Here is a 27,812-nt window from a genome sequence, read left to right as displayed (position 1 = left end):
GGGGTATCACAGGACAAACACTCGTGACATTGCCAGCTAGTGAAGATGACAAATGAAAAGAAATTAAAGAATAAAAAGGCAAATAAAAGAAAATAAAAACAAAAAGACAAAGTAACTTAGCAAAGGCTGCTTGTACTCTCCAACTCATTGACTGCCCCATGCAATGATAAGACGATAAATGTGTCAGCCAATTTACAAAAATCAAATAACCTTTTAACAAAAATTTCTACCCAAAAAAATAATTACCCGATTTCTTTTTATTTTATAGTTAAACCCGTTGGTATAGTGTTGTTTTAGTCTTTGACCCTATAAGAAATAATGTATACAAAACAAAGACTTTGCATTGAATCCACAAATAAAAAGATTACTTACTTTTATACTTTGAATCTAGAAGCCAGAGATATATTGAAATTTCTAACAACAAACCAAAAAATAAATATAAAAATTTCTTCATTCTGAAACCACTGAAATATTTTTTTTCAGGAGGGAATCCATTTATAAACTATGAAAGACAAAATCTTTTACAAAAAGAAAAAAAAAAAGAAGAACTGATGAGTTTAGATAAAATTGCAACTAAAATTTAATTACTTCAAATGGGGTTTTGGATGACGACATGCATACCTGAAAGATATAGCATGTACGTACTTTGACGATGAACTAAAAACCTTTTTTTAAAATTTTCCCTTAGAGAAATTTCTTTTAATCTCCTTAGAAACTCGCATGATGGATTCCATAAGGTGGTGAAGTACTTGCCGGACCACCACTTGTATTCACATTCATGCTGCTTCTATCGGCTGAATCTGACGACGAGCCAACTCTTTCTCTACTATTTCCATGTTGTTGCTGTTGTTGTTGTTGTTGTTGTTGTTGTTGCTGCTGTTGTTGTTGTTGAAACCCTCCGGTTCCACTCATGCTTCTTACGATCTGACCAACTCCGAGAAAGTCTCTAGTCATGCTCTGCTTATCAGCGCTTAATCCTTTGTTTACTCCTCCGTATGAACCAAAAGGAGAATCTACTCCGTTAACGTTTCCTGTTGCGCCGGGGTTAGAGAAAGAGTTCATCAAATCTTGAAGATTACTCTCGTTTTCTCCATACATGCCACTCCCAAAGCTTCTTAGAATGGATGAGGCATTGTTATTGTTGTTGTTGTTGCTTCCGTTGTTGTTGTTGTTGCTTGAGGTTGAACCCATTTGAGCAGCTTTCTGAAGAAGGGCAGTGGCTGACATGTGAGGTGTTGAATTTGGATTTTGTATTGATGAACTAAAGAGTGAAGGGACTGATCCTGAGCTGATTCTATCCGCGGAACTCATCAGATTGTTAGGGAAGAGACCTGTGCTTCCTTCTCCTCCTCCTCCTCCTCCTCCTCCAACTGCACTCTCTCCATCATAATGGTTTGAAATCATAAGGTTGCCCGAAGAAACAGCAGAAGCGGCTCCAGCATTAGGGTTGCTTGTGGCAGAAGTAACTCCGTTGTTTCCAGAGAGGAAGCTGAGATTGAAAAGATTGGAGGAAGCAGAGTTATGGTTATCATGTGAGAACTGCATCAGGTTCTGTTGGAAGCTCATCGGTGATGGCTTGATGTTATTGTTCGCAGCCAAGAACCCTTGTTGATGATGATGATGATGGTCTTGTTGATCATGGAAGCTAGGGTTTTGCTCTTGCATGAAGTATCCTGAAGCATTCGCAGCAATGAGATCAGAGGAAGATCGTGAAGCGGCTCCTCCCCCTCCTCCTCCGCTTCCAAGACGGAGAACGTCGCCGGACTGGTGATCAAGATTCTGTTGGGCCCCCATGTGGGACAGACCAAGGATCATGCTTGACGTGTTGTTGTTGGAGTTGTTGGTGTTTTGTCCGTACGGGAAGTGATGACTTGGCAAAGAAGTCAAAGAAGTTGGGTGTCTTGCACTCTCTTGAGCTAACGCGTCACAGAAAGCTCTATGTGTGATGAAACTGTCTCGCCTGTGACACAAAATAAAATAAAATAAAAAGTTTGTAATAATTCACAATGGAATCTATTGGATCGTCAGATATATATATCTCTATTCTCTACATATTAAATGATGAAATAAAAGACATATTTTGGGAAAAGTGAAAGAAAAATAAAAATACTTGGTAAGCACAGAGGGATAGAGAGAGACTCATCATGTCACGTAGCTACAAATAGATTCGCGTGTAATTATGGGATCTTGAAAAGTAGATAGATAGCTACAAAGTCACTCTACTACTCTATTATACATCCTATCATCTTTTCACCAATGTAAAAACTCTCTTATAACAGCTTACACATTCACATGTATGATGCATATAATAAACTTGCACGCATATACACAAATAGGAGTACAATGTTGTGTCACATTTCAACTATGATGATGTATTTTGTCTATATGACAATGAGTACGAACAAATCTATAATCTTATCAATTATTTGCAATAATTAATAAACATAAACATTGTTATGCATAATATATATATGCTCTTCATTGGAAACTAGTATATATATATAATTTATGTATCTATATAAAAGATAATTGGGTATCCAACAAATTTCAAAGGTAGGTGGGAAAAGTTAAGTCTTTCACACTAATATATTAGAGAATGATTGTCAAATGACTATCTGAATTTGTCTAATTCAAGATCTTGTAAGTTCAATAAATGCAAAAGTTGAGAATGTATTCAATGAACTACTTATATTATTTATATAAATGCTGAAATAACTACTACTAATGTATGTATCTATGCCACCATATTTTTATTTCCTCGTTCCATTTATAGAACCACTCTACATGCACGCACACACACAAACACAGCAATGCCAGCCAAGACTCTATATTCGAAATTATTATTTAGTACATTAGTTATCACTTCTATGCAAGTTTATGCCGTTTTATGCAAAAATGTGTAGAGTAGTGAACCAAAAAAAAATAATGTGTGGTGGTGTGTAAGGCTATGGGTTGCAGAGAGTACAAACGAATCATATGAAATAACTCGTAACATTTTGCACATAAGAGAACAAACACTGTAACAACAACCTCCCTAGATATTATATAGTTTAGCAGCACGTGAATTGCCCATATAGTATAAGTTTAATTTCATATATCTAAGGAAAGAAAAATAATTTAATTTTATTTTTATGATAGAAAATAAGGCGGTGTTTCCAATGCAAAAGAATAATAATTTTTTTATATATATTAAAAAAAAAACTGAAAACAAAATTGGTCCTCTTTGGTTTTGAGTTTCTGCTAGAAAGCATCTATTGAAATATGGCAGTTTCAGTGTCATATATAGATAGATATAGTAGTTATATACATACACATTCACGTGTGTTCATGTATCATTTTTTTTTTGTTTTTATTTATTTATTTTTTTATTTATTTTTGTTTATAAATGATTTTGAATAAAAAGGAAAACAAAAAGTTGCATTTACTGCACGAAAGAAAGCGATAAGAGCATCGAAGACTTCGAGGCGAAACAGAAAGTGAAACTAAAAAAAACCCTAATCCATGAAGAAATGACTCACGGACACATATTCACACACATATCACTCTCTCGAAGATTTATATTAATAATTTTTTTTTAAAAAAGAGTTTTAAAGATTTGGAATACTTACCGTGAGAAGAGTGTACCACAGTCACAACGATACTCTTTGGTACCACAAGTCTTGGAGTGAGCTTTCCAGTCCGATTGAACAGCGTAACGCTTAGAGCATTTATCGCATTTCCACTTCTTTTCGCCGTGTTTACGGTAGTAATGTTTCTTGATCCCTGTGAGGTCTCCGAGAGCACGTGACGGGTCATGGTGGACGCACGATGGCTCCGGACAAAGATACACTTTCCTCTTCACTTCTTTGGTCGATTTCTGTTTGAGCTTCCATGGGAGGTTGTGTCCTCTTCGGTGAAGTTGTAGATTCTGTTCTCTTTGAAAACCTTTGTTACATACTTCACATATGAATCTGTTTGTAGCCATTAGTGTCTTTGGCGATAAAGCTATCACTTCCGCATCGGAATCTAATCATCAAAGACACACAAAAAAAAAAAATTAAGTTTCTATATTGCATGGAAGTTAAATTGATTGAAATCTGAATTTTGAAAAATCAAGTATATACTAGGGTTTGCTAATTTGCTTATTTCAAGATTTGAAAAAGGGAGAAATAAAAAAGGACATGTAAAAGGGATTTCTCTTTTGCGCCAAATCAATAAGCTTTTTCTAAAGAAAACGATCACATGATGATTTTATAAAAATCAAGATTAAAAGATTTCAATTAGGAGGTAATTAACTACTTACTTGGAGTTCTTGGTTGGTTTCTCTTCTTTTTTTGAGGTGGAGCTTCAAGCGGTGGCGGTGGCTGCTGCTGGTGATGAGGAGGAGGAGGAGGAGCGGCGGCAGAGGAAGTAGGAGGGAGAAGGTGAGATTGATCATCTTGTCGGACGCCAAAGAAAGAAGCAGCGGAGGATGAAGAAGCAGCCATGGATTCTTCTGTGTTCTATGTGATGGTGAGAGAGAGAAGAAGAAAAGGAAAAAAAAAGGAGAAATAAAAATGAAATTAGAAGAGAAGAAACTCTTTAACATTAAATTCTTTTTTGACTTCCACTGATATCTTATCTCAATAAAGCCCTAAAATTGGGATATTCCAGATTTTTAATTAAATTGTTTATACTTTTATTAAAATGAAAAAAAAACATAAAAATTCTTGTGAGGTAATAGAAGAGAGAAGTTGAAAGTGACAGGTGAAAAAGATTGCTAGGCTAAGTAATAAGTAAGTAAATAAATAAAACACTCATCATCCCTCTCCAATTTTATAGCCAAGTAGAAGTGTTCAAAAATGTTCATACTCGGTTAAAAAAAAACATAACCAAACTTTAGTTTAAATCTAACTTGATTAGTTTGGTACAGTTTTAGTTTTATATGTATGTAAATTTCTAATATGATCACATAAGATACTTAAAACCCTATTTTGTGTCTATTTTATTTGTGTTTGTTACGCATTTTACATAAAAAAAATATTTATACAATTTTGGGTGTCGCATGTAGACACTAACACATATAAACAGAGCAATTATTATTATTATTAAAATATTTTTTTCTAAATATGTAATTTAAGTCTTTAGAAAGAAAAAAAGAAAGAAAGAAACTATGAGAGCTACAGAGGTCGGTGGACCCAATCCATTTGCCACAAAACGACAGTGGATGGTGCGTGAGACAACCCTCAACAGCTCCTCTCTCTCGCTAACATATATGTGAAATTATATAAATTTCTCTCAAGTTGTTTTTTTTTTTTTTATGTAAAAAGGTTTTAGAAAACGATTATTACCATAGTGTAATATTATGACATTAAAATGATGTATTATAAAGTATTTGACATTAACATAAAGTTTCCTCATACGAGATTTTGCTCTTATAAGAAAAGTTGAGCATCTTGATGTAACTTATATCAAAAATTATAATTTTGGCTTTATATATCTTAAGTAACTGAAAAATGTTCTTTTTGTTTGGAATTTCAAATTTGTGCCTACGTGAGATTTTAACTAATTTATAACGTTCGACCATACCATATGTCAAAAATATGTTATTTGAGTTCGAAATTCATAAATTAACGGTTATAAAACTAGTTAATATAATATTTTGAAAGTCTATTTTATGTCTCCAAAAAGTAAAATAAAAGCATGGCAATAGAAATTTAGTATTAAACTAACATTGATGTGATATTTTTAATTCGATAATTATCTCATAAGTTTTTTTTTTTTTGAAATTTATGTTCATATATATGTGTATATATATAGAGACAGATTTCTTGAATTGTCAAAAGTTAATCCACAAAGCATCAAATGTTTTTCTTAAATAGTTAAGAGAATACAATTATTAGTCACAATCGTCATCATCATCTCATATGGGTCTCGTTTTTTTGGTTTTAAAAAGTTCCTATCATATCAAAAACATACATACTGTATGTATGTATGTATGTCTGTCTGTGTGTCATGGAAGATTGAATGTGAAAAGAAATATTCCAAAGATAAAAGGAGACAAAAAGAAGAATGATTGTATATTTTTTTCATGTATGTGGTAAAGTAAAAACCAAAAAGGATACTCAATTTTTTAACTATATTTCGTCGTCTCTTCCCATATTCAAACAATTATCTATAAAATAAAATTCCACTGTATAATTCCCCAAAATGTAGATCCATCACATCTTTTATTCATTCAATTTAAGTATATAAAAAAAGAAAACTAGCTTATATATATCGTTTTAGTGGACTTTTGAAAAATATAAGTCATGCATGATCTCCAATGAAAGAGATCAATTAAACCAACCCATTTCTGTAAGGGTCTTTGTTAACGTGAGCGTGAGTTATGTATTAAACTTGTTTAGTAAATAACCATGAGATAATAATATAAAACAAAATACGATGTGATTGTTATTATATGCATAATTAGTTTTTCTCTTAAGCTAAAAAATTTGAGGAAAAAAGGAATATAATTGCCATTCCCGATAACAATGACACTTGAACCATATCCTTTCCTCTCACATACATATTCGAATAGAAATTTCTATCAAATCAACAGTAATAAATAGTATTAAAATAAATTAAAGATATGAAAAAGAACTTTCACCTCTTTTAGCTCTTCGAGTTTTGAGGTCAATTTTTAAAATGTTCATATCAGTTTCTTAATTAATTACCTCTCAGAATGCAATAGAGGGCCATATTAATATATAGAGATACACACTTAGTAATCATAGACATAAATGGGTTTAGAGTAAATTCAAGGCGAGCTAATGCAGTTTGCAAGATCATTAACTTCTTTAATTAGTCTTTCAAAGTTTTCAAATTATTGACTAACTTGCAAGAGTAAACTACCATTTACATATTAAAACTACTTAAAAACTAATTAATTATTGGTTTTTTTCATATTTACCATTTTAACCTCCACAAGTGAGGACATGAAAATGAAATAGGTCCCTCAAATTTGCTCTAAATCAATCAATTTGGTTTATATACTTAACTCTTAGTTTTATTCATGTATATTTTGTGTTAATATCAGTTCTAGTGGATAGTTTTCCTATGGTATGTTTTTAGGTTTGAATGTTTAATTGATCGATCGAATAAAATTTATGTATAAAGATTTGTTTGATAAGATTTAGAGGAGTACAAGTTACATCTACGGCTACTCTACTACAAACTTATGCTAGCTTTTTCAAGAGAGTAGAAGATCAATTCAGGTGCTCCCAACATAAAATGGAGAAAGAACAAGCCAACTTTGAAGAAGATGACATAATCCGAGACTTTGTTGTATAGTTTAGAGAGACATGAGACAATGTAGTAAACTTTAAAATGCAATCATTATCAGGTAACTATTAGATGATAATATATGCATAAGATGTCAAGATTTTTGTTAACCACAGAAAATCAAAATTAATTATAATTGTCCAATTGCTTCGATGCTAATTGGCAGATATTTTCAAAAAGGGAAGAAATGTTTTTCATGAAAACTAACTAATATATACAAAAAAAAACTAATAAATACTTCAACCTGGTAGAAACAAACATTATGTTAATAAGGGATTTATGTTTTTATGTTTAAACTCTTGTGGTTGTAAAATAAAGCAAAAATCATTAAATCCTTAGCTTCTTTTTAATCATTAAATCCTTAGCTTTTTTTTTTTGGCAAAAAAAAAGCTAAGGATTTAATGATAATTAACAAATATATATGCAGTTTTTTCAAGTCAATCTATAAAAAAAAATAGAACTTTATATGTATATATGTGGTCACTATTGAAAGTTGTTATTACCTATAAATAATACTGGTCCGCGTGTATATCATGGCGAAGCCATAAATCTTTCATAGATATCGTGAATACAATTAAGAGAATATTTGTCCAAGTCATGAAGAGGCTATAAATATTCCATATCTATTTTAAATACAATTAAGAAAATATTTATCCAAGTGTACGTTATGAGAAGGCTATAAATTTTGTATACTTATATTAAACAGATTAATGTCACTGACTCACTGTCACGAACGTTACAATAGTAGTTTGAGTTTTTTTGCTCCAAAAAGTTAGCTTGTATCTGAAATATGAAAATATGTTTGATTAGTACGTCTTACGTGGTTAATTAAACAATTAAACCAAACGATGAAAGAGGTACATATGTTTTCCTCTATATATAAGAACATGATAGCCATGAAAAATTTGCCCCAAAAAAAAAAAAATCTAACATTTTATATCATAATTTTTACATTACAGTATTTGAGTTGAAAAAATATAGAATGAATGTTCATTAGGAAGCGATTATCAATTGATTATCAATATCATGTTTATGAAAATACACACACATATATATATATATACATATTTTATTTTTTTGTGATATGCCTAACAACATAACTAGTCGACAAATTATTCGACCACTTAAGAAATCCCACATACAAAGAATGGGTTATGGGTGTATGGAGGCCCATGAACATGGTTGATCAAAGCATAAAAAAGTGATATCACTTATTAGGATCGAATCAAGACAATAAGTGTGGAAGCGTCTGAGGTTATACCAGTCATAACTGTAACAAGATAGCTTAGTGAGAGTAGAAGTGATTATATAACAACAATGAAAACAATACATGGAGACTAGTTTGAATAATATCACCTTTGAGGAGTTCGTGTATATATTCACAAAGTCTATGAGATTCTTCAGAATATAGAGAACTATATATACCAAATCTCTATACAAAAACTAATCAAATTTATTCTTGATCCTAACAAGCATTAGCGAAAAGAGTTAACACATGTAAAGCTGCCAACCGAATAGTCCAGTAGTTCATAACCTTAACACATAACTCTGTGAACAAATCCAAAGCAAGATGATTTATGCTCAAATAAGCTTATTAAGATTGATTAAACTTAGATATTAGATAGCTCATGAAGAGTTTCATTCAAATACAAAACTAAAAGATAAAAAGAAAGAACTTGAATTTGTCACCAATAACACAATGATTCAAAAATGATATTTCATAAGATTGAAGAGGGAGAGTTGTTTTGAGACAACTCTCAAAGGTACACCCTAAATTCTCATTACATAAAGATATATAAGAAATTCATCTTGTTAGGAACCATATTTACATAACATCACATTGGGTTTGGGCTTCTTGTGCACTCTAATAAACTCGACATTCGACACCTAAATCTTTTTGAAAATATTTATTTTTTACCGCAAGTATATGTGACAATTTGTGGTAAAAATAAATTGTATATTGAGCCAAATCCAAAACATTATTGTTGATCAAGATTCACACACACAAAAACGATCCACATATTTGATACGAATTAATATGAGTTTGTAGACATATATATATATATCTTTGTCTTTTGCTCCTATTCACATGTCTTAGATGGGACAAGGAGATTTGTTGGGCCTGTTTATGGTGCCTAATGCCTATATTGTTCCTAATCACCTATGTTTGAAGAAATTTATGCTAAATGATCATGAACAAAATTAATATTTCTATGGACCTTATGGATATCAAAAAGCATATATATGGTCTCCACTCGATCCAATTACCAAAACCATTAACTCAAATCAAATAAGCCAACCAATAGCTTCTTTCTACAAAACACAATGACCAGTCTGCAACGAACCACAAAAGTGCTATATATGATTAATGCCTTAATGGCATAAATCATATAATATGGTTCATATTTACCCTTTCTATCACAATCCAAGGAATCTACATCCAGCACCGCTCAGCCCAACGCACACACACACCTCGATCAACCTCCCAGATAGACTCACCTAGACAACATGGGGCTTTCCGAGAATCTAGATCATATAGATGATGTTATATCTTTTCTTTTCTTGTGTGTGTTTACTTTTTTCCAAATTTCAATAATTTTGTTTTTCTATATAAGTTTGATGTTTAATTACTTCAAAATAATAGTAAGTTTTAAACATTTTTTAATAAAGAAATATACATCTTTTAATTCGTGGCAATTGTATTTTTTTTTCTTATAGCAATCCGTGACACTTTTGTGAAGAATTTAGCAAGACAATTATAGAATGTGGAAATTATTTCACGGATACTATGATGGCAATGTTTGAAACTCTTGGTAAGAAAAGGTACGTAAAAATTCATTCGATATCCCTTTATTTTAAGGTACGTTACAATATGTAGTGGACTTGTGTGGTAAATTTTTGTAATAATTAATGGCTGTTCGTGACAACCCATCATTGTATATAAACTGTGCTACTTCGTAGCAAAATTTCCCAAGTATTGCCACAGATCCTTAATTTATATGAGGCTATAGCCATATGCCCTTATGGTTGGACTTTAAAGATTTACATATGAATAATTTTTTGTCTGGGTAAAGAAATGAAAAAATCATCTTTGTAATTTCACTAAACTTCAGCTGATGTCGTTATATACATTTTAGACGAAAACAGGGGTCTTTGGTACAATGATGAAGGATAAGCCATTCATCGTCGTTCGTGTTATGTATATATTTTCTCTTTAAGAATGATTGATATGACTTTACAATCTTTCTATATTTCTATTTCTTCCTATGAAAATATATCTCAAAACAGAGTTTCTCTATTTACATTTTGTAACACACACACTTCACAGGTGAGATTCTTTTGGTGGTTTGCTCTTCCCATCCTTAGAATCAAATTGCCGAAGTGAATCAAGACTGCAGAAACAAGAAACAATGTTTTACTGATCCACTTTAACAATCTCAAATATAGCAAAAAACAAAATGACGACAAAAGAAGAAAGATTTAGATTTGAAACCTGCAATTCTGTGGGACGTTCCAGGTGAAACCAGAGAAATGGTTACGATGAACTGGTAAAGACACGAAATCTCTCCAGTCCTGAAGCATGATTCTAAGATCATGAAGCTTACTCTCCAAGCCGAAGCAGCAATTCGCATGCATTGTACAAACAAGGTTCAAATCTTTGCTTGGTTCACAGAATCCACCAAAATAAGCTGTGTTCAAGAACTTAATCCTAACCCCAATTCTCCACATGAAAGGATCTGCCTTGATGAAGTTCAAAACATCCTGGTCGTGATTTTTGGGGTACTTGATCCGTGAATCATACCAGAACTTGTAGAAACGTATAGTTCGGTTATTTGATCTCACAAAGTTAAATCCCCCATTTGGTCTGTTCCTCAGATCGTCTGGCCTTCCTATGTAATGGTCACAAGCAATCTGGAAATCACCATCTTTGTAAAACCGCGGAAAAGGGTTCCTGAACCACATCACATCAGCATCCTGGAAACACAAAAAAAGAAGAAGAAGACAATGAATGAATCACTCAATAGAACAACCAACACAAAGTAGTTTCTTTTCTCAGTTGCCAAGAAACATACCGTGAAAACAAAGTTGTAACCCATCTCAAGAACAGTCCGAAGGAACTCGATTCTTCTCCACATCATTTTCAAGTAAGAAGGAGTCATGAAATAAGCCTCGCCGCCAGAGAAATCAATACCTTCTGTTTCAAGTCTGAAACAATGCTTATGCATTTCTTTGCAACGTGAATAGGCTTTAGCATCCAAAGCAATGATCACCAAGTGTTTCAAAAGCTTCCTTGTTCCTTGACCAATTCTGAAACTCTCAAAGAAGAGATCGATCACGGATCCTGGAGCTGCCCAAGCTTCATTCAGAGTTGTCAAAATCACAGTACCATCCTTAGTTGCAGCTCTACGCAGCACATCTTGTAGCTTAGGTTCCTCAACTTCTTCCTAATAAACCAAAACCAGAATCAGAATACAGAACAGAGTCAAATCAAGATAAACTTGAACCAGAATTAGAATGCAGAACAAAGTAACATCAAGAAGAACTTGTAAAATTAGGAAATCAAACTCAAAACACTCGACTCAAGAATCAGAAACAAGAACACGATTTCAGAATGTGGAGCCGTAACAATGCAAGAAACACTCGAATAACACGATTCCAGAATCTATTCTACGGAATCATCACAAAATCGATTCCAATATCATGGAAGAACCAAACTCAAATCCCTAAATCGAACTCTAGTTACGGCGAAGATCGAACACCGAACACCAAATATAGAAACAATGTGGGAAGAACACTCACCGGAGCCGGAGCCGGGGAAGAATCATTGAAAGAAGGAAAAGTGCGAGAGATGGCCGAGGAGGAAGAGCCATGGACGATGTTGAGTGAACCAGAGTTTCTGTAGACGACTAAGCCAGAGAACACGACGAGAAGCAAAAGAATGGTTCGGGTACTATTGGCGACGGAGCACGGTGGCATTGCGACGGGAGTTGCGGCGGCGACGGGGGAAGAACGATTCTCGTCGGAGGAAGAAGAATCGTTGGTTCTCTCCGACTTGGACTTGGAGCCAAAACGATTCGATAGATTCATCATCGCCGATGCTGACGACGTTGGTCATCATCGAGGCGGTTATAAAGGTTGTTTCAATTTATTTATTTTTTTCTTTTTTTTTTGAATTCCTATTTCTTTTTCGTTTCTACAATTTGGTGTAGAGAGAAACGGTTACAACTTTAATTCAAAATAAAATGATATATTCTTCGAAATTATCTCTACCGTACGATTGATGAAACAAGATTATCTCCACCGTAAGATCTTCGATAATAAAACACTGCGTTTAAAGGATTCGTCCTCCAGAAACCAAAACGCTGCGTTTAAAGGAGTCATCTTCCAAAGATTAAACGCTGCGTTTTATAGTTTTTGAAATTATATTTTCTCTACCGTAGGATTGCTGACAAGAAAACAAGAAACACTCTACACCGTAGGATCTTGATAATAAAACGCTGCGTTTAAGGATTTATCCGTTCAAAGATCAAAACGCTGCGTTTGGCTCTGTTTGTTACATTCTCGGTTCTGAATTCATAATTTATTTTCAAGATTTCTACTAACTTTGAATCTCGGAAAACATTTAAAAAAAAAATCCTAGTTTCAAAAAAAAACACATCCGAATAGTTTCACTGAACCCTAATCTAAAGAACAGAGATCTTCTTGCTTACTTTTAAAATTAGCTACCGAGGAGAGAAATGGAGAGATTAAGATTAAGATCATCAATCTTTGAAGAAGAAGCAAAGCAATCTTTGGAGACGAACGGTGCAGAACAAGTTGAGACAGCTGCTTCACTCGTCTCGCTCAAAGATGATCCGTTGCTTCTCCAGTGATGATGATGATGATTCAACGACAGAGACAACGACAAATCCTCTTCTTCTTCTTCCTGTTCTTGTTCTTGTTCCCGCCACTCCTCTGTTTTCTAAAGAAGCAAAAGACCAAAATCAGTTACTAAACCGAACTAGAATCGGTTTGTAGTTACCCCAGTTTCAACCAAACCGGTTAAGTACTAAAAACAAATCCTAAATAAGGCTAATATGATGAGATCAGACCGGTTATGAAACTTAAACCGGACTAAATTCGGTTTGGAATTGAACAGTCTGAATCAGACCGGTTAGGACTTTAAACCGGAGTAGATATAGGTATGGCATTGACCATTACAAAACTGTTGACAAAAAGGAAGAAAGAAGTTTACCTTGGAGGAGGGGAGGTGATGTGATGGGAACGTCGTCGTATGGATAGTCGTGTTCATGTTGATGATGTGAAGAAAGTCATCATCATCATCATAACCACCAGACTCTGCAGAAGTCTGCTGCAGCTCTTTACTTCTTCCTCCTCCTCCTCCTCTGCCACCACCAAAGTAACAACAAATAAGGACAAGTCAAATACAGACAAACAAAAAGCATATTACTGAAAATTGAAATTAAAAGAAACTTGTCAGAATACAATAAATAAATAATAAAAGAAAAATACCTAAGAAGAAGAGGAGAATGTGAAGAAAGAGGAGGAAAAGAGTGAAAACCCAAAAGACAATCATTCCTTGAGGAAGAGAGTAAAGACAAGTTGTCATGAAGATGGTAATCTTCTTCACCACTGTCTTGTCTTCTTCTTCCTCTTCTTCTTATTGAACTTGATGATGAGCTTTCTTCTACTGTGTCTCCCCCCCCCCCCAAAAAAAAATATTAAATTTTTTAGTAAACAAAAAAATGAGCTGAGAGACCCATAATAATGAATATTCTCTCTATTGTTCTCTGTTCTATTACTCTTTTTATTTATTTATATTTATATATAGGTATTTATGACAATTGTCTTATGAATCATGACACTAGACCAATAGTACATACTACAAACAGATACAGTAAAATAATTAAATTCCATCCCATTATTATATGTGTTTGATGTTAACAGTTCAAAAAATTATAACAATTTCAACGGTCCCATTCTTTTTCCCATTTTTCATCATTTCATCCCCATAATTAATTTACAGAAGGAGATAAATATTACCTGGTTTCCCCAAAGTGAGCTTAGATCCTCTATACATCTGTAATAATAATATTATGAATACAAAAAACAGTGTGATTAGTATTCAAGGTATGATGGAATATACGAAACATGTCGACTAAGCTAAGTAAGTAAGAATAAAACAAAAAGGATTTGATGATGTTTGGTAAAGTTGGAACCTGAAGATGGCTTTTGACATGTGAAATGGTGAGACCCTTCACATCCATCATCTTAAGAACAAGTTTTGGTGTTGCTCCTGTGTTTCATCATACCCAACCAAATTTAATCAAAAAGGTCACTAATGATGATTCCTTCTTTTATGATAAATATTACTTTTTTCCCATGAAAAAACAAACTTTATTTTATATATATCTGAATGAAACAAAATAGCAAAAAGCGTGTTGGCTTTAAACAAAACTTGACGATGATGATGAAGATAATAAACAATGAGCAAAAAAAATTCAAAGTTTAGGATAAGAATGAAACAAGAGTAGCAAAACGTGTGAAGACTTGCTTCAAATTACGGATGATGAGGATGATATGAGACAAAACATGAGAAAATTAACTTCAATCTTTTTTTTGTCGAGAAACTATCCAAAACACAAAAAGAATCGTAACTTTTAAGATATACGAATCAAAACAAAGATTAGATTAGAGAGTGTAGTAATATATAAAAGTAACTTACGGTGTTGACCACCGAGAATCTCGACGGCGTTAACGAAACAACGGTGAAGATCCGGAGTCCATCTAAGCCGTGGAACAGGAGACCGTACGTAAGGCCTAACACCACCACCACCGCCACCGTTACCGTTAAATCCAACTCCGGTAAAGTTTCCGTTCCCGTTTCCGTTGCCGTTTCTCCCACCACCACATCTACCCATTTTTACAGACCCACGAAACTTGAAAAGTTTGGATTTTTCCTTAGACCCAAGAAGAAAGTTTTGGTTTTTACGAAGAAGAAAGAGAAAACGAAGAAGAAGAAGAACCCTAAAGGGAGAAGAGAAGGAGAAGAGGAGACAGAAGAGAAGAGAGGAATTGAGAGGTGTGTGGGTGTTTTGGGATTAATAAAAAAAAGAGTAAGTTTTTGTTTTTAATTTTCTTCTTCTTTGTGTGTTTTTCTGATTTGTTTTTGGCGCTTTCTAAAAGATGACTGTCTTTTTTTCCATCTATTCTCTTTGTCTCTTTTGGATTCACTCTCTTTCTTATATATCAAAAAAAATAACTCTCTATACATATATATATATTTTTTTTTTTGCATAATTCCAAATTTTCATGATTATTATACTTTATTTTTTTTTCATTTTTCTTTGTTTCCCGGATATTCCATTGTAGCTAGTTGTGTTTTATTTAATTTTTGGATTTTTAATCTGATATATAGGTTGGTTTTTAAGTTACAAATAATCTAAGTTAAATTCACTTTAAATGGAAATTAGCTAGCTCTATATCAATTCTTAAGTTTAAGTTGAGCTTGAATCAGTTTATATTATATAGTTTCGTATACAGGTTTGGTTACATTACATATACGATATGGGTTTATAATTGTTTTGTTTATGAACTGTTCAATGACATATGTGACGTAAGGTTTGATGAATGATACGTAAAACTATATCGTAAAGTCAAAATATATTCATAATTGATATGGTTTGTGGATCGTCACTTATTTCAATAATTAGAGTAAGCAAAAATATATATAGAAAGAAGAATTTCTATATAATACAAGCTGGAATGTTGTTGTTAATTCAACAATAGAGAGAGAGGGAGAGAGATGTGACATGTGTTTTTGACCTAACAAACAAAAAGGATATAATATAAGAGATTAATCCATAAAAGTGGTAATCATACGAAAAAATCACAATTTGACTTTGGTTACATTAGTCTTGACTCTTGACCCCATATCACTCATTCATTCATTCATTATCATCTTAAAATATGTATTTTTTTTAAAAGAGAAATCATTGCATATCTACGCAAGGCTTTATATCTACAAACTTGCATGCAAAAATAATACCTTTGTTAAAACTTATTTGTATATTTCTCATAAAATAATCAATTTTTATATGATTTATTCACCTTATAATAGTTATAGCTAGGGGAATTTGGGATTTACCCAAAATGAAGAAAAGTTTCTTGTACAACACAAAGTTTCTCTCTTTTTTTTCACCATAAGTTTTAGCCAAAGTAAAAAAGATAAAAATTCTAAAATAGCCCAACTGCTTAGCTTTGACCATAGCATAATTATTGTTTTTTTCTTTCCTTCTCATTTTTTTGTTTTTTTAGGGTTTCGTGTTTAACTTTCTGATTTCAATAAATCACAAAGAAAATTTTACAAATGGTCCTTTGTTTTGTCTTTTGGACCACCATTTTGACTTCATTCCACCAAAATTCCCTTTTGTTTTTATATTTTCTCCAATTTCCCATTCATTTTTTTTTCTCTTTTACCTATTAATTAAGTAATAATGGTTGGATAAAAATGTATAAATAAATTTTTTAAAGTTTTGTCCCCATACTCTTGGCTCTCTGGGTCTAATAACACTTTTTATTCTTATTGTTCCTCATTGTTGCTCAGTCTGGACTCTGATGCACATCGAAGACGAATCAAAACCATCATAACCCCTCTATGGTAGCCGACAATTATTACTCCTATCCTCTCCAATTTTTCTAACCACGTATTCATTTCTTTTTTCATAATCAACGAAATATATTTTATATTTTTCAAATCATTTAGTATATATTATTAGCTTTTTAAAATTAACTACTTTTATCTTTTAAAAATCAAATATATTACAACACTGATTTGCCTTTGTCTTCTCATTAATGCACATTTTCTATATATTATTTATTACAAAAACGTGGAATTTATGTTTTATGCATATATATATATATATATATATGCGAAAATTCGCTGTAATAGCTTAAGAAAATTTAAACAATGATTTAGAAAAAGGTGTTTGATTAGACGGTAATTAAAATATAATATTCAGTCACCACCACCAGCTTGTCAAAGAGAGTCACACGAGTTGCGTATATTATCTATATATTGACTAAGAAGAATGATACAAAAAGCTTACCTAGGTCATATCATTGATCAAAATATATAATCAAGTATATATATACACATTCTATTATCCTAATGATCATTGTTCGAATTTTCGACCAACAACAATTTTGAATTAAAATAACAAAATATACCACAATCAACGTTTTGGTTTAAACTGGTCAAAATCTACTGCTTAGTTTTTTCGTGGCTGTGATGAGTATTGTAAAATAACAAAATAAGATAAATAAGTACTTGAGTTGATACACTTATGATTATCAAATGGATCGAGATTAAAATCTAGAACTTGCATGGTTAAGGGCGCTAGAGGTTATGAAAATGCTTTGTCTCTCGTTCTCGATTTTTTCTTTTAATTAATAATCAACGACAATTAATTAAATTTTGTAAAATCTGCCTTTGCTTATATTTTTACTTATTAAACACTAAAGTATTCAGGATATTGTGATAAAACCTATTTTTTAAAAAAAAATAGTTCAGAAAAATGGCTATTTCAACAAAATTTTCCATGGATGGATAAAGAAAAGTCTAACCTAATGTTCAAGTGTCAAAATTGTTAGTACTATATATTATTTATTCGGTGATAAATAAATAATGAAAAGAAAAAAATGAAAAAAACAAAACATTAAATGAGTTCTGGCAGAGACAAATAGCTCCAAGAGAAATTGAATGAGTAAATTGACTGTGGAGGAGGTCCATGATTTATGGCTTTTACCACAATCAAAACATTCAATAATTCTCTTTGCTTTTTTTTTGGAATTTTTAATTTTATTATATAATTATGTAAATCTGTGTAAGATAATGTAACCCAACTGGCTTTAGACTACAAAACCATAACATTCTCTTTTTCTTTTTTTTTTTCTTGTGTGGAAAATTTTGAAAATCTCACCAAACCATAGATTTGACGATTGTTAATATTATAAGAAAAAATTCCATCGGGTCAATTTTTTCTCTTCAATAATAGCACATGCAAGAACAAAGGCGAATTCCAAGATGATTAAAAAAAGGTAATATAAAAAGGTGTAATCCATGAAACACCTAGAGAGAACATAGAAGATTTAGCCTTTCACACCTATATATAAAGAATAAACACAAAACAACAAAAGTGAAAGAGAGTTGTTTAAAAGTGTGTAATTTGGGAATGGTTGGGCCACACACAAATTACACAACTAAGAGCATCTCTAATCATGGTTGCTTAACATGAAGTGTTTATTATTGAAATTATAAAAATATTATTATTTCATTTGATGGGTTGTTTATTTAGTGAAAAATTGTTTCAAAAGTCTTTTAAATCTATTGTATAAGTAATTTTGAATATATTTTTTTAGCTATTTAAGCAACCCACACTATTTTTAATTAATAAATTTTCTCTCACTAAAATAAACAACTTTTGTTAAACACTCCTCAATGGAGATGGTCTAATATATAATCACAAGACAAAGAAAATATACACATGGATAGATATAGAGACGTTGCATGGTTATGTGTAAAGGTTTAGAGTGGTGTGAGACTGTGAGTGCATAATTATTGGAAGTAGGACCAAACAACTCTTTGACTTTTCATCCTTAAGTATTGGAATTATAGATTTGATATGTTTTCGTAACCTAAACCCTCTTCTATTTTTCTTATTCCACGTGTGTGTGTGTGTATGTGTAGATATTATTATCAATTTAAGCGATTAAGTAGTATATGATTTTGTTCTTATCAATTGAAGTGATTTGTTGATCTTTTTTCACTTGCCAAAAGAATTATAAGTTTCTTCTTTCTCAAAGATGAGTTTTGCATCTTATTTTTTTGGGAACCCCCTCAGAGTAACAAGAGAAAAAACAAAAAAAAAAGATGGAGAGAATCTTGAACATTCACATCTGAAAATGTAGCAAACAATTTTTCATCACTAACAAGAAGAAAAAAAAAAAAGATTGAAAAAGCAGAGCCCCAACTTCTTCACAGTTCCAGAGAATCCCTGTCCAAAATATATTTTTCAGAGTGTGAATTAGGACTCAGAAGAAAGAATGAATATAGAATCAAATCAGGAGAAACAAAATCATTGAAATGTTGAGAATCTTGGACAAAAACATTTAGGGGTCTGTCTTAAGAACAGAGAGACACTCGTTGGTGTCAAATCATAGTGGTGGTGTATACAATGAACGAAGAAGTGAACACATACATAAGAACGATATGAAAAAGGAAAGAATCACACAAGCATGCAAGAATACTCAATGGCAAGTGAGAACTAGATGGTGAGAGAGAGACATCAGGAGAATCTTTCTGTAGCTGTTGTGACATAAATATCTGTATATAAAATCCACCAGATCAACAAGTGTATCTCTTGCAGAATCAACAAAGCAGAAGATGTTCAGACACATGTAAGTAGTTTGTGCTGTAATTTTTGCAATGCTTCTTACAGATTTATATAAAACAAAAGGTGACTGTACCAATTCTTAGCCATGAATATCTGAGACACAATTTACAAGTTCACAAAAGATCAAGCACAAGAAGTTCAAAGCCTAGAAGTGTGAGAACATAAATCAAACATCAAAGACATAGTCTAAGGAACTGAGATATGTCTAGTGTCTAGTTAAACAGTGAAATACTTGTATATCCTATTAGAGGTCTGTAACGCAAAGTGACTATAACAATTGCTAACCATGGTATCTGAGTCACTATCTACAAGTCCATAGAACATAGAACAAGTAGTCGAAGTTTTAAACATAAAAGATATAGTCTAACGAATTGAATTTTGTCTCACACTTAAATCAAATCAATGATGATGGAATTATGCTTATCCAAACTTCAGATATCATGGAGATGATTTATAACAAGAAGTAAAAATCCAAACATTTCTCTAAAAAGGTTGATACAGAACTATTGTTATTGTGGTTTAAACTAAACGTCTTCAAGAGATTGAATCCAGATGTGGTCAATGTTCACACAAGATGCCAAAATTGCTTAGGAGAATTCACAATTCAAAACTAAGATAACGCATTAGAAATCTAACTAGCAAGCAATCTCATTTGTTCCCAACGAAACCCTAAATCGAATGATGAAGAACACGAAGATCTGATACGTTGCAGGGGAAACAAACCATTCAATCAAATCAGCCAGAAAAGAAATCGAAACCCTAAAACTGAACGCTGTAAACTCACCTGAAATCGGCAAATCGGAGAAGGAATCGAATCGAGGGCTAAGCATTAGCAGTTTTAGGGATAAGAGGAACACCGTTCCCTTGTACTTTATTCTGTTTAGCCAAAGCTTCTTCCTCACGGATCTTCTTCATCGCGAGCATTCTCTCCATGACAAGCTCGTACTCGCACTTCTCGTAAACGTGACGCTCGTCTTCGCATTTCCACGGGAGGAAGAACTCAGCCTGACGACACTTGTTGAGAGGAATCAAGAGATGAGCGCACTGATCTCTCGAACCGAGTGGTATTTTAGCTGCAGACATCTCTTCCTGCGTTGCGATCATCTTCTTCGATGAACCTGGAACCTCCATTTTTCTCGATCCCCAAACCTCAACAATACTCTCTGATTCTTTTTTCCCCTTTTCACTTCTCCGATTTGATTGACCCGGAGACAGTCAGATTCTTTTGTGTCGGGTCATATTGTGCCCGATTTTTATGGGCTCATTTGATTTTAAAAGCCCATAACTAATGGGCCCAAAGCCTTCATATAATTTCTCTCTATTTAGTATTTCCGACCCTGAATTCTGTATAATATTGCAAATGCGACTTAAACTTTTGAAATTGGAAGAAAAAGTACACAGCAATGTTATGGTAAATCACAGAACAGACACAGACAGTTATACAGTTGAAAGAAACAAGCTTTGTATGTAATGAAAGGAGAGAAAAAAAAAACATTACTACGAAGCCTTCTTCTGCTTGTACCTAACAGCAGAGAAGTAGTAAACCGCCATGTTCACAAGGCTAAGACCAGCCAAAAGCCAGAAGAAGTAATCCAGATGACCTGAATTGAGATTATCCGAAATCCAACCTTGTTGGCCATCCATCGTCGTGAAATAAGTCACGAGTGTGAGGATCAATGAGCTCAAGTAGTTCCCAAGAGCATTGGTCAAAAGAGCCAAGGCACTGCACAAGCTTCTCATTGCATCTGGAGATTGGTCGTAGAAGAATTCGAGCTGACCGATGAAGTAGAACACTTCACCTGCACCGAGAATGAAGTACTGCGGAATCTGCCATAAGACGGATATGGGAACTGGGTCTCCAGACTCTACTAGTCCGAGGTCTCTGGCCATATGGAGACGGATGATTTCGACAATGGCTGCAGCCGCCATACAGAGAACAGAGACAAATAGACCAATTCCCATTCGTTGTATCTCGGTAAATCCTTTGTCTACTCCTGTGAACCTCCTTGCTAAAGGAACAATGAATCGGTCATAGAGAGGTACCCAGATGATAACACTAGCAGTGTCGAATGTCCCGAGTGCTGCCGGGGGAAGCTGGAATGATCCGATTTTGCAGTTCATGGCTCGGCCTTGTTGAACAAACATTGTGGACATTTGTGCGTATACAGCTGAGAAGATGATCCCAGAAGCCCAGATTGGGAACATTCGAATCAGAATCTTAAGTTCTTCGACTTGCGTAACCGTGCATAGTCTCCAAGTGTTGGAAAAATCTCCAGACTTTGATTCATCTTCTGAAATAACTGCAGCTTTGTCAAGATACCTGCATCATACCAATTACCTTGTCAAACCAAGCAATACTATACGTTCATGGAAAGACAATGAAGCAAATTAAAAATTTATACTTGCAATCATCGGTATGTTCGATTTTTCTACTTCCAGCAATAGCAGAGTTCTTGTCTTGCGTTTCATACAAAAGCGTGGGGTCTTCAGGGACTTTGACAGATGATTTCCGGAATGATGCAACCACGACTTGGGAAATCCGGGTTATAGGGCTTCCTCCAGGCTTCTGAAACCTATAAAGCGGTGTGCCAAAGAAGAAACTTGCAATGGCGAGCCCCATGAACACAGTTGGTATCCCAAACCCTAAACCCCACCCGCGATTCTCTTGAATCCAAACTAGAAGACTAGATGACACAAGTGCTCCAATATTGATGGAGAAGTAAAACCAGTTGAAGAACGAAGCTTTTCTAACTCGTTCGCGCGAGTCAGTGTCGTCAAACTGATCTGCACCAAAGGAGGAGACGCATGGTTTGATACCTCCAGTACCAAGGGCGATAAGGTAAAGCCCGCTAAAGAACATTGCGTACTGAGCTGGCGTTGCTGATGGACAAAAATCGCCAATGCATTCCGCTGGCTTCAATGCCGGGACTGAAGCTGAAAGAGTAAGCGCCGACATCCCCTAAAGGAAAACAAACACCAATCAGTATTCAGAGCAAACAAACCAAACATCAGAATCTAAATCGATTGTGAAACCATTAAAGTAGGATTTTAATACACATGCTTACTAACTGCTCTCTAATCAACTATATAATATGCTCAAATCAGTCATACTGTGGTCAGAGTAGACTTATAGCCAAGTCTTCACCAACTATGTCTTAGCTTATCACAAAGTCATAAAATCTTGCAAAGCCTTTGTTGTTTTCGTAAGAAAAAAAACGCTTACGATGAAATAAATCCCGGAGAAACAAGCGATGGTCCAGTATCTTCCCCAGTAAGCATCGGCCAAGACAGCTCCAATGAGAGGAGTGAGATAACAAGTCCCTTGCCATGTGGTAACGTTTGTAGCAGCAGCAACGTTTCCTTGGTGTAGCTTAGTGGTGAGGTAAGTAATTAAATTCCCAGCAATACCATAGTAAGCTAGCCTCTCACAGCATTCATTACCAAGAATAAAAGGACAAGCTTTCCAGTTCCCTGTTTTCTCCTTCAATGGTGGGTTACCATTAAAGTCCACAGAACCATCTTCAGCATACAATTTCGCTTCCTGGTTCAAAACAAAACACACATAAACAATGAATTCGAGCTCTAATTAGATCAAAATTCAAAACATTGGAATCATCAACTAAAAATATAAAACGATCAAAGAACACTCAGATCAGATAAAACAGTGATCGATTACCCAGAAACTATCTCAATAAACCCAGATAAGAATATGCATAAGATCAATCCAAAGTCAAGATTTTTTTTGGAATTCAGCAAAAACCCAAACATGCGAAATCAAAATTGATTAACCTAAAATCAAAAATTAAACAAACCTGTAAAATTAAACCTTCTTCGATGAAAGGTCTTTGTTCTTCTTCAATGGAACCCATCGTCTTCGCTCTGAGAGCTACCAAACTAAATTTAGATTCCTTACGTCAAAGCTAACTATCTATCTATACTCTTTTATCGGGAAGACGTGACGGCTTTTTATTTATATTTTACTTTTCCCGGCGACTTTATTGGAAAATAAAAATCAAAACTTGATGACATAAGAAGAGAAGTAACTAAAACTAAAATCATCTTTTACGATTTCTGTATTATTAATGACGTAAGATAGAATTGTGGATGGACTTGTCCATGTCTCAAGTTGTTGATTACATCACGGTAATCAAGAAACCCAAAAAAATATAATGTTTTTTATATAACCGTTACAAACAAAACATACATAAATCGTTACCAAATATAAACATTTTTGCATAATTTGTTCACTTACTGTGACCACTTCAGACATCCCCAGTAAAACTGGTTTGTGCGGTTTGTACGGTTCACCTGGGCCTGGGATTCTTAACCGAAACAAAATAACTGAAACGAACCAATATTTTGGGTGTTTGGTTCGGACGGTTGAAACGATCGGCAGGAAAATGAATATTTCGGTTCTCGGTTAAATATTTGATTTTTATTTTTATTTTTTTATTTTAACTATATAACCAAAATTTATTCATAAAATAACCAAACTATTTGAAATAACCGAATCCAAAACAATTGAAATATTTTAAATGAAACCGAATAACTGAAAAACCAAAATTATTCCTAAATAGCTGAAAACTCAGATTTTTTTTTAAAATACTAAATTTCAGTTAATTTTACTTTGAAAATTTTAAAACTGAATTAACCTAAAAGCCGAAATAACCAAACCAAAAAAATTTCGATTAATTCGACAAGTTTTTCAAAACTTAATAAAAACCAAAGTTACGAACTGAGATAACCGAAGTCCCAAGGAAAGGACTTTACCAAATTGTGAATCCTACTCTCTTCAAGGTCCATAAATCACTCTTTTCTCCTGATTCACCTAATAGCCTAATATCATGGGACACTTTACTGCTGCAAGACTTGAAAACATTAAAGAAAAAAATCATTTGCATGAATAGATCAGACACTTGAAGAAGAGATCAATCAAAAAGATGATGCTATAAAATAAAAATGAAAAGAATAAAACTTGTATAATATGCTTAATTCCGCGCTGATAGCACTACAGGCTTTAGAGTTGCCGTTTTTATATTAGTAACAATGAACAACTCCAATAGTGAAACTTTGCTTTTAATGTTTGACCATAACTGGAAGCTCATCTTTCGTAGTCTTGTTGAGCCGAGCAAAAAAGCATCGAATCTTGAAAGTCTCAGCACACATATTTGATCATACAATGACTGATTACCTACATTATAAATATCAATCAATAATGTATGGAAACAAATATTCAAAGAGTGTCATTACTACATTCGTGACAATTGAATCAGCTCGCTTGCCATTTTCCTCTGTGGCTAAACACAACGTCATTTCACCATAATCACTACAATCACGAATACTAAGAAAACCTCGTAATACCCTAAAGGGTTATCTATTATGGCACGCATCTGTTGTATTTGTAATTCTTGTTTATAAATAGCAGACTCTTTCTGCATATATATGTTTAAAAGAATATGTATAATTAAGTAAGGAATGTTCTAACTTTATTTTCTTCTTCTTGTATAGTAAAAATCTTTAAACCCACGACTCGGTCTCGGTTCGTCATCCTAATAAAAACATTTAACGCGAAAAACCATGAGTTTTGTACTCAATCGTTTCTTCTTAATACTGGTTTTTGTATACTCACTCGCTCTGACCGCAAACGCGAATTCCTTCGAATCGCTCCTCCAGCTCCCACGAAGACAATGGCGCTCGACCCGACCCAGATCCGAACGGGTCCTTCACGTCGGCAATTTTGGTGCCAAAGGCAATGGCTTCACCGACGACACTAAAGTGAGTAAGAAACTTGCTTTACATTCCCAAAATTAACAATCTTTTTAATTAAGCCTCTCTGGTTGTCCATCTACCAAATTCAAATCTTTAAACCAGACAGCGCAGGAGGTCATTTTGTTGATTGATGCTTTATTTTGTGATCTCATCCTCTCTGGTGTCTCAGACATCGTGTAGTTGTGTTGTGTTGTGTAAGAAACTGAAACGTTTTCAGTTTTTCACTATGAATCTCTTTTCCTTCTAAATGTTGAGATCTGTTAAGTGTTGTGTCGGAATGATAAAAAAAAAAAATGTTGATAAAATGGAACGCAGGCGTTTGAAGAAGCTTGGAAGGCAGCTTGTTCTTCCAAAGCCAAAACCAGAATCTTGGTGCCAGAAAATTACACTTCCCTCGTCCGCCCCATTGATCTTTCTGGACCTTGTAAAGCCAGACTCACACTGCAGGTGATATAAAGCTTCCACTGATCGATCTTTTAGAATCTCGTCTTCTTCTTCTTCTACTTTTTTTGTTTTAATTGGTTTTTTTTTGCCAATCAGATCTCTGGTACAATCATTGCTCCGGATGATCCAGATGCTTGGGAAGGTCTTAACCGCCGGAAATGGCTTTACTTCCATGGCCTCAGCCGCTTGACCGTTGAAGGAGGCGGCACTGTTAATGGAATGGGCCAAGAATGGTGGAGAAGATCTTGCAAACACAATCATTCCAACGTTAGTTGCTTGATTCTTTACTGTTTTCTTTCTATGTGTATATGTTACTCTACTAAAGATTAAAGAATATTCTCACTCTTGTTCTCTTTTGCAGCCTTGTCAAGGTGCTCCAACGGTAAGCAACCTAATTAGTTTCTTCTGTTGGTGTTTATACAAAAGTAAGTAAGACTCCTCTGTTCCTTGTCTAGGCATTGACATTCCACAAGTGCAAGAATATGAGACTTGAAAACATCAACGTGATTGATAGTCAGCAAATGCACATTGCCTTCACCAGCTGTCGCCGTGTGACCATCTCTGGTTTGAAGGTCATAGCTCCTTCTAGGAGTCCCAATACAGATGGTATTCACATAAGCGTCTCTCGTGGTATCGTGATAGACAACACCACTGTCAGCACAGGTTCGTCTACTTAACCAGACCTTGAATCTATTCTTCTCTCTCTTAATTGTTGGTTAATTCACTTCTGTTTTGAGTAGGAGATGACTGTGTCTCGATAGTTAAAAACTCGTCACAGATCTCCATCAGCAACTTTGTGTGTGGTCCTGGCCATGGCATAAGGTAAAACTATAGCCAGACAGATCATATCAAACCGGTAAAAGCATAATAATCTAAAATTAGACTTGGTTTTTCTTTTGTTAGCATTGGAAGTTTAGGAAAATCAAAATCTTGGGAAGAAGTAAAAGACATAGTGGTTGATACGGCCTCCATTTCTGACACTGAGAATGGTGTTCGAATCAAAACATGGCAGGTGATTTCAATCTTATCAAAGCTTCACTTCACCTTCTGAAATTAAAACAAAACTTAGCTTGCTTGCTCACTCCTTTTAAGTTTTAACCAGGGAGGAAGTGGTTTGGTCTCAAAAATCATATTTAGGAATATCGAGATGAACAATGTGTCCAACCCCATTATCATCGATCAGTACTACTGTGATTCCCGGAAGCCGTGTGCGAATCAGGTTGAGAATGTGTGCCTTTTCTTTCTTAAGTATGGAACCTGAGAAACTGTCTAAAACTTATTAAAAATAAAACTGCAGACAACAGCTGTTACCATTGAGAACATCTCATTTGTTGGCGTGAGGGGAACTTCAGCATCAAAACAAGCAATCAAGATCTCTTGCAGCGATACTTCACCTTGCCGCAACATACTTCTACAAGACATTGATCTTGAACCACTAAACGGTGATGGTTTGACAGAGTCTTTCTGTTGGGAAGCTTATGGTTCGAGTTCGGGTCAAGTATACCCTCCTCCTTGCCTCTCAGATGAGACAAACGTCTTGGAACAGTCGGTTCAGTCGGGGAACACATCTGCTGCTTACCTTTGAGTTTTGAACTCATGTGTTTCAGATTTGCAACTCTGCCACGTGTCAGTACATACGTTAATAATTGTCTTTGATATGTTATATGGCTTCACGTTATAAGCAAATTCACTACTTCACCAATCATGAGTCTCTCACAAGAACAATTTAAGTCAAACCTTATCAAAAGCACTATGGGGAATATTGCAATATCAAAACTATGAGAAATATATGTAATAAAATCCAAAATAAATGGGAGCACATGTAATAACTAAAAAGTCTAAAATTGTAATAAAGAATAACAG

General features: G+C 34.0%; 6 protein-coding genes across 8 annotated transcripts; 1 reads left to right on the top strand and 5 right to left on the bottom strand.

The window, feature by feature from the left end:
- Positions 1 to 429: 429 nt before the first annotated feature.
- On the bottom strand, positions 430 to 4,644 carry LOC17886304 (protein indeterminate-domain 5, chloroplastic). The gene is made up of 3 exons (XM_006290269.2): positions 4,283 to 4,644; positions 3,609 to 4,005; positions 430 to 1,960 (listed from the first exon to the last, which is right to left on the bottom strand). Exons 1-3 carry the CDS (start codon positions 4,464 to 4,466, stop codon positions 709 to 711), a joined length of 1,833 nt encoding a protein of 610 aa, XP_006290331.1. The 5' UTR covers positions 4,467 to 4,644; the 3' UTR covers positions 430 to 708.
- Positions 4,645 to 10,433: 5,789 nt separating this feature from the next.
- On the bottom strand, positions 10,434 to 12,422 carry LOC17887463 (uncharacterized protein At4g15970). Its single transcript, XM_006292842.2, has 4 exons — positions 12,082 to 12,422; positions 11,355 to 11,726; positions 10,775 to 11,256; positions 10,434 to 10,673 (listed from the first exon to the last, which is right to left on the bottom strand). Exons 1-4 carry the CDS (start codon positions 12,370 to 12,372, stop codon positions 10,604 to 10,606), a joined length of 1,215 nt encoding a protein of 404 aa, XP_006292904.2. The 5' UTR covers positions 12,373 to 12,422; the 3' UTR covers positions 10,434 to 10,603.
- Positions 12,423 to 12,780: 358 nt separating this feature from the next.
- On the bottom strand, positions 12,781 to 15,293 carry LOC17884714 (putative Myb family transcription factor At1g14600). 2 transcript variants are annotated; one of them, XM_006291337.2, is made up of 6 exons: positions 15,008 to 15,293; positions 14,502 to 14,578; positions 14,326 to 14,362; positions 13,795 to 13,972; positions 13,517 to 13,667; positions 12,781 to 13,243 (listed from the first exon to the last, which is right to left on the bottom strand). In XM_006291337.2, the coding sequence occupies exons 1-6, from the start codon at positions 15,201 to 15,203 to the stop codon at positions 13,001 to 13,003; spliced, it is 882 nt and encodes a 293-aa protein (XP_006291399.2). In that variant the 5' UTR covers positions 15,204 to 15,293; the 3' UTR covers positions 12,781 to 13,000. The 2 variants fall into 2 exon arrangements, with proteins under 2 accessions (XP_006291399.2, XP_023638675.1); XM_023782907.1 differs by having other exon boundaries at positions 13,795 to 13,969.
- A 3,893-nt stretch (positions 15,294 to 19,186) lies between these two features.
- Positions 19,187 to 20,937, bottom strand: LOC17886376 (NADH dehydrogenase [ubiquinone] 1 beta subcomplex subunit 7). Its single transcript, XM_006293020.2, has 2 exons — positions 20,521 to 20,937; positions 19,187 to 19,337 (listed from the first exon to the last, which is right to left on the bottom strand). Exon 1 carries the CDS (start codon positions 20,865 to 20,867, stop codon positions 20,559 to 20,561), a length of 309 nt encoding a protein of 102 aa, XP_006293082.1. The 5' UTR covers positions 20,868 to 20,937; the 3' UTR covers positions 19,187 to 19,337; positions 20,521 to 20,558.
- A 151-nt stretch (positions 20,938 to 21,088) lies between these two features.
- Positions 21,089 to 23,750, bottom strand: LOC17884745 (protein NRT1/ PTR FAMILY 8.3). Its single transcript, XM_006292448.2, has 4 exons — positions 23,549 to 23,750; positions 22,960 to 23,277; positions 22,139 to 22,695; positions 21,089 to 22,056 (listed from the first exon to the last, which is right to left on the bottom strand). Exons 1-4 carry the CDS (start codon positions 23,603 to 23,605, stop codon positions 21,234 to 21,236), a joined length of 1,755 nt encoding a protein of 584 aa, XP_006292510.2. The 5' UTR covers positions 23,606 to 23,750; the 3' UTR covers positions 21,089 to 21,233.
- A 1,418-nt stretch (positions 23,751 to 25,168) lies between these two features.
- On the top strand, positions 25,169 to 27,651 carry LOC17887250 (probable polygalacturonase At1g80170). 2 transcript variants are annotated; one of them, XM_006291083.2, is made up of 9 exons: positions 25,170 to 25,511; positions 25,821 to 25,952; positions 26,046 to 26,216; positions 26,311 to 26,331; positions 26,405 to 26,612; positions 26,690 to 26,771; positions 26,853 to 26,961; positions 27,052 to 27,168; positions 27,247 to 27,651. In XM_006291083.2, the coding sequence occupies exons 1-9, from the start codon at positions 25,314 to 25,316 to the stop codon at positions 27,532 to 27,534; spliced, it is 1,326 nt and encodes a 441-aa protein (XP_006291145.1). In that variant the 5' UTR covers positions 25,170 to 25,313; the 3' UTR covers positions 27,535 to 27,651. The 2 variants fall into 2 exon arrangements, with proteins under 2 accessions (XP_023637895.1, XP_006291145.1); XM_023782127.1 differs by lacking the exon at positions 26,311 to 26,331 and having other exon boundaries at positions 25,169 to 25,511.
- Positions 27,652 to 27,812: the final 161 nt, after the last annotated feature.

Source organism: Capsella rubella, unplaced genomic scaffold, assembly GCF_000375325.1.
Source record: "Capsella rubella cultivar Monte Gargano unplaced genomic scaffold, Caprub1_0 scaffold_5, whole genome shotgun sequence".
Classification (NCBI taxonomy): domain Eukaryota; kingdom Viridiplantae; phylum Streptophyta; class Magnoliopsida; order Brassicales; family Brassicaceae; genus Capsella; species Capsella rubella.
Note: the sequence above shows the minus strand (reverse complement) of the source record. Positions and strands in the feature narration are given on the sequence as shown.